The 8000-nt window shown below is 44.7% G+C and overlaps 1 protein-coding gene across 1 annotated transcript; it reads right to left on the reverse strand.

The window, feature by feature from the left end:
• Nucleotides 1-325: 325 nt before the first annotated feature.
• On the reverse strand, nt 326-4009 carry CCR75_007838 (uncharacterized protein; the record flags this gene model as incomplete). The annotated part of the gene is made up of 1 exon (XM_067965894.1): nt 326-4009. The coding sequence occupies one exon, from the start codon at nt 4007-4009 to the stop codon at nt 326-328; it is 3684 nt and encodes a 1227-aa protein (XP_067816142.1).
• Between the last annotated feature and the right edge of the window lie 3991 nt (nt 4010-8000).

Here is an 8000-nt window from a genome sequence, read left to right on the forward strand (position 1 = left end):
AGAACCACCACGATAAAACTTAAATCCTATAAGGTAACGAAAGTTATTTGATTTTGGGGATAAGTTATCAGACGGAGGACTGGAGTCACTTGTTATAAATATCGTTCAGGAAAAATTATTACATGTAGCTTTAAATTACTACTTCCATAGAAGTCATGAGACTAGGATGTTGAATATATGGTAAAGGCTGCCTTTTAAGTAACTTTAACAATGTTGGACCAGAAGTATCGACGTTTTTTACTCGCAACAAAGTAGTCACTTTCATAGCCAACAATCGACACTGTTCTCTCTATTTTTGCTAATTGGTAGTTTAAATACGTCGTTTCTACATGCGAATATGCGTGCTCGGAAGGTCCAAGCGGGCTTCCTCAATATCCGACAACGACTCAAAGTTCCGTGTCACGGAAGACAGCAATAACTCGTCCCCAGTAATGCAATGAGTCTCCATCGCATTGGCTCCATCTGCCAGTATTTGTTCCTCGTCGTCGTTTTTTTCAAACGTAAACGAGACAAATGATGTATTGACACTTGCAATTCGGGAGCTAAGATTGCCACTTCGCGCACTATCGAACAACTCGTCGCGTTCGGTATAAAAGTGCCGCAAACCCTGCACAAGTCGTTGGACACTTGGTTTAAAACTCATGCCATTGCCCATAAAATGAAACAATTCGTTCCGAGCAAGCGAGTATCGTTTATCTAATCCTAAATCCAAGTCATTAATAACAATTGGAAAAATGGGTCGTTTTTTGTCTTCGGCAAATGCCAATTGGTCCCGCACCAATTCATTTGCCATTGTCTGATTCGATAAAATCACGATAAAGCATGAACACTGCAAAATAGCATATTGAGCCGCTTGGATACGCGACTCAAAGTCTTGGCCGTCAATGCTCCGGTCCCCGTAACACACAATGCCCGCGTTCGTGAGTTCACGAAACAATTGCTGGACAAACCCCAAGTGTTTCTCGCCATGCGATAGAAACACAAATGGACGATGGGCATCCATGGCATTGGGGTCATATTGCAAAAACAGCCCCGATGATCGCGTACTTGCGACCATAGTGGACGTTGTGGCCTGCTTCCGTCCATTTCGTGGAAGATGCATGGCAATATTTTGCCGTTGAATTGCTTCGCGGTTCTTTTCAATTTCATCCCGCACCCCATCGAGAAGGAACCGAAATTGGGTCTGAAACTTGGTTTCGTCATATTCGTACTCAATTTGCCGCACATTTACAACATTCCGTCGAATTTGCGTAATTGCACATTCAAATGGAATCAATTGACGCGTATAGAGATACACTTGCAACTCTTCACCAATGGCTACATTTTCCGCTGAAACGGCCACAATCGGCGTGCCAACTTGTTTGGCCAGTGCCAATTCTTTCATGCACCATTCTGATTGGGCATAATCTTCCGTCAACAGACAGAGCACGACCGCAGCATTCGTAATCCCGCGAGCAATTTCTTCTCGCCAAACCGACCCCCCCCCTATCCCACTCGGATCCATCTGGTCCAACCACGTCGTCACATTTGCTTCTTCCAAGGCATTGCGTACTTTCTGCGCAAATTCCGCATGGGAATGGGTATAACTAATCATAACATCCCGCTGTCCTGCAGCCCGTTTAATCTCAAAGAGTAACCGTGTCGACGTCGTACAGTCTAATGGCCGTAACCCCTCCACATTCATTTTTAATAAATTCCCGCCAGTGGCTAAAATGGCCAACGCCGATTGTTCGTGGCCTTCCCGCACGGCCAAGTGCAATGCGGTGTCACCCGTAAGCGGCAACGCGGCATTAATGTCGCCCCCCGCGGCAGTTAAGAGACTAAATACTTGGCGTGTGGCATCGTGGCCACACGCAGCGCACAACAGTGGCGTCATGTGCTCGGCATCAACCAAATGCACGTCTGCACCTGCCGTCAAGAGCGCGTGCACAACGTCTGTGCGATGAAGACGTGCGGCCCAATGCAACGCTGTGCGTCCACGTGCGTCTTGGAAATGGACATCCGCATGGGCTTCTAAAAGCAACTCGACGACTTGCAAAGCGCCACGAATGGCTGCCCAATGTAACGGGGTACGTCGATTTAACCCAACGTACCCCATTTCACCCAAACAATTGACATCCGTGTGTTTTCGTAAAAAATGACGCACGCGTTCCACGTCATTCTCCGCGGCAGCTGAATGGAATGGCGTCAATGCCACGTCACCTCCCCATTCTTCTAATTCGTGCGCCACTGCGTAATTGCCACGCAAATACGCGAGTTGCAAGGCCGTTAACGTGTTCAGGTACCCCGGATCGGGTACTGCCAATGGATCGGCTCCGTGGACAAGCAATTCCCGTACTACATCAGGGTGTTCGGCTAAGAAAAGAGGGGGTACGCGATCGCATCGATACGAGGACCGTGCGAGGGTATGCGGGGACGCCCCATGGCCGAGTAACCACCGAACCGCGTCTAATTGACCCGTCGAGACTGCACAATGAAGTGGCGTAACGAGCGTCGAGCGAAAGAGGGACGCAACGGATTCCTCTTCGCTTCCGCCACTGTCACCGCCAGGACGAGCAACAAAATAACGCGCAAAGTACCAAAAGAGATCACCCGTGGAGAAGCGTACGCGACTGAATTTATCCATAACCGTGACCTCAAAGCCACGAGCTACGAGGAGTTCCAAGGCTGGGATATTTCCATGGTACGCGGCTAAGTGGACGGGGTTTTTTCGGGATTGTGCAAAAAGACCCAAAAATAAGGTCGAGGGCGCATAGGTGGTACGAGGAAACCCGTGGGTGGCAGTGGTTAAACCCGCGGCTTCGGCGTAATCTAAAATGTCGCACATTTCCCGCAAATTGCCTTGACGCGTGGCTTTGTATAACCGTTTCCGTACCACTGCCAGTGCTTTATTTGATTGTGTCATAAGTTGATCCACACCAGGATCCATCATACGTTTCCGAACGTCGCCAGTCTGATCACTTTCGTGAAACGCTCCGAGCAACATTTTCACATGTTCTCGGAAACGTGCAAATTGCTGCAACTCGATGAAAATACCAACGAAAGCAATCATACTAATTAGTGCAAATACTTGCACGGCTCGAATGCCACACGCAAAAACGCCACCTTTAAAAAACATGTAGAAAAAAAAAATCACCACAACAGCCTGAAACAAGATTAATTGCACTGCAACAATTTCGCAAAATTGAAACACCACGCGGCGTTTGATTTTCGTAAGATTGCCACTGTCTTCTTCGTCGTCGTCTAAATCCATGCCCCCACTGCCAGTTGGCATTTCCCGTTTGCCTGTTTGGGCGCCACTTGCCGAAGGCGAAAAAGTTTCCTCCCGATGAAATGGTTCGAAAAGTCGCCAGCCGGATCCTGGCAAACATAATAAAAGCACAGCTGGTAGCGTGTGATAAATTAAAGCTGAAAACCCTACGACGTTTTCGCAACTTGTGGCCTGGAAGGTATACACTGTACTCGGTGACTGCAAGATAAACCCGTAAACGTGCGGGAGAGTGGGGTCCAATACGAGCCACTGTGGCCGATAGAAGTAGTACATGCCCAAACCCGCAGCCAATATGACGGCAAGAGGCATTCCCGTGTGCAACAGGCGACGTGCAAAAAACGAATTGTGTCGAAAACGTGCATTCAGCCAATGACGCGGCACATGTGGCATTTTGCCTTGAAGGGCCACATTGGGATAGGCCACGTGAAAGGACCGTTTTTTGCTCGATAAGGACGAAGGTGGACGCCGACGCAAGTGTCCGGCATGAGATGTCCCCAATTGGTGAAGTGACACGTGCGAGCCGCGACTAAAGCGTGACGACGCAAACGACTTGGTATATCCGTGGCCTCCCAGCGGAAAGACTGGCAGGCGAAGGGGGTCGTCCACATCCTTCTCTCGCGCACTGCCGTGTCCTCCAATAGACACGGAGAACTGTCGGCCCTCGCTGCTCAGTGTCTTGGCATCCAAGTCCGACAATCGTGGACGCAGTGGCGCCGTGGCACCCTGGGGAGTGGACATTCCTTCGTACATGAACGTCCCGAAGTAACGTTAGCCAGTTTCTGTTGCGTTTGCCACACGTTGAAAGGCACCTGCGAAGTTGGCCTTGGCAACTTGAGAAGACCTGTAGGGTTGTGCGTAAGTGTCAGAAGCACAAGATAAAAGAATTGGGGGCGATGCCAACGACGGAGGCAACAACTCGAGCGCGTTCACTGCGGTAAATAGCGAAATACCCTACGCTGGGGGCAGCTCCATCATCATACCCTACCCCTTGTTTGTGCTAAAAGAATAATTTAAGCTTTAAAATCGCAACCTAATCCGCAATGGATATAATATACTTTACACAATGAATTTACATTTGAAAAACCACACACGAAAACATTCGCTTTCGCAGAAAGATTAGCCTTTTCAACGCAATGGTAAGAAACAAAATGCCTCTGTCGCTGTCGCTGACGTGCTTTACTAACCCTCGCACGCCAGGTGATCAATTGCTTTTTATATTCGTCGTAGAAACGTGGCGGAGTCCGGCTGCTATGATTGATGCCGTCGTCGTCACCAGGCGTCGATTATTTCATCAATTGACAAAACTGTAATAATGCACAGCGTCATTTCTTAATGTAGTAAAGCGAAAGTAATGGCAACGATTTAAATGTAATACCAAGTGCTGTGATAAGAGCCACTACTATATCAGTTGTTGCTAACCGAACATCTGAAATTGCCATGCCAATCGAGGATGAATCACGTATAAATAGCAGCAGGTTATTAAAATAGAAGTTTTTTTTTGTAAATAAATGGGATAAATAAGACCTTTCGCGTATTCGCAAAGTCGGCACATCAGCCTCGAAGCTCCGTAAAATTCGACGACAACGAACAAAGCGAAATGTGCTTAGCCGCTTAGCTGGACCTCGTAACATCGCTTCACGATAAAAATTGCGGGGTCTTACAGCGAGTGTGATTTAAAAAAATTAAATCAAAAATATTGTAAATCGAGAATTATGTACTTTTTCGTCAGCTTGAAGCACAAAACCTCTGCTTCTATTTGCTTGTTAAATGTTTTCCTTAAAAATTCTCCCCAGAAAAATTTCGAACGAATACGCTTTTTCCGTAAATTTGATTTAAAGCTGCAAAATGGCGCCAGTGATTTCGATTACAGCAACACGTAAATCTTCCCCTTTAATGCCTCGATAAGGAATTAGCATGCCGTCATTCCTCTCCAAAAAAATTCTTGCACGAGGCAGTCGGCAACGTGTATTTGCTGCGTATTCGATGAATTGTTAATCTTTTCAGAATACGCTATTCCCACCATCTCCATGCCAAGAATACATTTAAATAAACGAAATCATCCTATTTTGGCCTACGGCAATCGTTGTGGCAATTTAAATGATGCTGAGCTCGTTGATGCTCTAAGTCTTTCCAGACTTTAAATTTGTTCGGTATAGTAGTTGTTACAGTGATTTTCTCGAAATCGTTCGACTTTTGTCAAAACAGGTGTAAAAAAGCCCGTTACTTTTATAAGAATTAATCAGACGCTCGCAGTACTAATAATCTTGACTATTTTTTGCGATTAAAAGGATCAAAAGAAGTTGGACGGGCTATAATTAGCTTAAGCATGCGTACCATGCCTTTGCCAATGCAGTATTTGATGCATGGTTTTCTAACACGACGTCGCAATGGTTAGACTTAAGTTATAAAATTATCTCTGCAAATGCTTTCGAGAAGATTAACTTATAGAAACGGTTATTGAGGAATTTTCATGTTTGGTCATGGGCTGGAAAAGGACCTTAAGTATTAGATGATACATACGCCAACTGAAAAGTGAACAAGTTATATTCATATAATTACAACAACAAGTCACTAATGATCACCACGCATGTTTCCAAAGTATGATAGATTTACTCTTCTGATTTAATATTTTTAACAATTGATCTGGTAACTTTTAAGATCCAATTTCACGACCGCTACACCAAAAGCTTAGTGTTTTTTTGGCAAACTTGAGTTGGTTTTCAGCCACATCACCGAATTCGCGACGGCCCTCAATTGAAATTCCAAAAGACTGTACAAAGTAGTTAATTCTATAAAAAAGTAAGATTATCATAAACATATTATAACAGATATGTAACGGGGTGCATCGTTACATATAATTGACACTTAAAGGTTGTTAATTAATATATTATCGAAAAGGTAGATAATATTTGGAGGATATTACTTTAAATAGTAATGTTCAGAATTCTTATTCATAAATAGGTATAGACCATTATATCTATTTATTCCGCAGACTAAGCAGCTGTAGGAGTAATCAAAGAGAGAGTTACAGATAAGATAGAGATAAGAATTCAGTTACATGTTGAGTACTAGACTATAATTAAGTTAGCATTTACAAAGATAGAAAGAGAGACACTTAATTATATTAATACAGTTTTCATTTAATCCTCTTTAAGCTAGTTACCATAAAGAGAAGTCTTCCTCTGCACGCACTAGTGTACGTGAAATAACGTAGAGCACCACTCGCAACTGAGGCAGTGCGAAGTGGGCTTGTACTGAAGCAGTACAAGTCGTAGTGCCGCGTTACACTACGACTGGTAGCACTTTGTAGTCCGTCCAAGGACCACATTTCCCACATCTAACATGGACATGTTAGATGATAGTGGGAATACGCATCACGTTTCTCCTGAAAGCTACTCCTTTCTAAGTGATATAGAAAGGAGTGCGGTTGAACGAATGAGTTCGACCGTAGGAAACGATGCAATCCTGGCATTACTGTCCAACTTAGACAGAGATGCCCTCCATTCAAGTAGCGCCAAGTTCATACAACATGAACTTGACGAGATGAAGGAAAAAGTAGCCTTGCTGAATCAGCAAGGCTCTCAACAGGCAGAACTGTTGAGGATACAACAGGTACAGACCCCTGTACCTGGGTTGACGCAAACGCGTCGTCCCGAAACTTTACAGATTGACATCTATAAGTATAGGGGAGTCGAATAAGACTCCCTCTTAAAATGGTTTGTCGAATTAGACGATGCCATAAGGGCACGTCACATTATCGACGAGCAAATGCAAATCGCATTCGCTCAATCAAATCTGGCGGGTCGTGCCAAAACTTGGGCATTGGGCCTTAAGTTGCGCGACCCATACGTCTTTGGGTCGCTAGAGGTTTTTAAAACCCGACTCAAACAGACGTTTGAACCACCAAGGGCTGAGTTCAGAGCTCGAACAGAGCTTCTGAAACTCAAGCAAGGCAAGCGTGATGTGCACGCATATGCCCAGCACATACGACTCTTAGCGAGTTGTATTTTATGATACGCTCGCAATACATATTAGATCAAATCTATAGTTGACATTTAAGATTGGTTACAATAGGTTTTATATTCAATACGATTAAAAAAACAGTCTGAAAACTACTTCTCAGATCACAAGTGCGCACGTGGAGCCGGATTGCCACTCCTGTGACGTCACTTATACTAAGGGTTCTAGTAAGTTGGGTGAGGTCACTAAGGTACCGTACAGTACCTGAGAGAATACAATTAACCACTTACTCACTGTAATCTGAAGCTGTGTGCTACAAGTGCGTGGCAGCTCTAAGTAGCACCCATCTATACTTGGTAGCACTAGTAGTCCTTCCCATGACCCGTCGCTCTGAGCGTGTACGCGAGGGTAAGCCTTAATTGCGATTGCGCTCATTCATATTATTTGCGCGCTTCCAGCGCTGACTGGATCGCGGAGAAAGTAGATATAATGGTATATATCTACCAATGGATAAGCCTTTAGAATATTACCATGTAAAGTAATATTCTCCAAATACTTTTTACATTTTTAGATAATATATTAATTAATAACCTTTAAGTGTGTATTTTAAGTAACGATACACCCCGTTACAACTAGCTTTTAGCCGTGGAGCAATTCGGTGTGGCGCAGCTCATCGAAGACGACGTCGCTCGCCATGTTGCATCTGCGCGATAAGGCGTCAGAGTTGGATTACTGGATTTTAAAAGTTGCTTAATGGCTCTAACTCAAT

This window comes from Bremia lactucae, linkage group LG7, assembly GCF_004359215.1.
Source record: "Bremia lactucae strain SF5 linkage group LG7, whole genome shotgun sequence".
Taxonomy (NCBI): Eukaryota; Oomycota; class Peronosporomycetes; order Peronosporales; family Peronosporaceae; genus Bremia; species Bremia lactucae.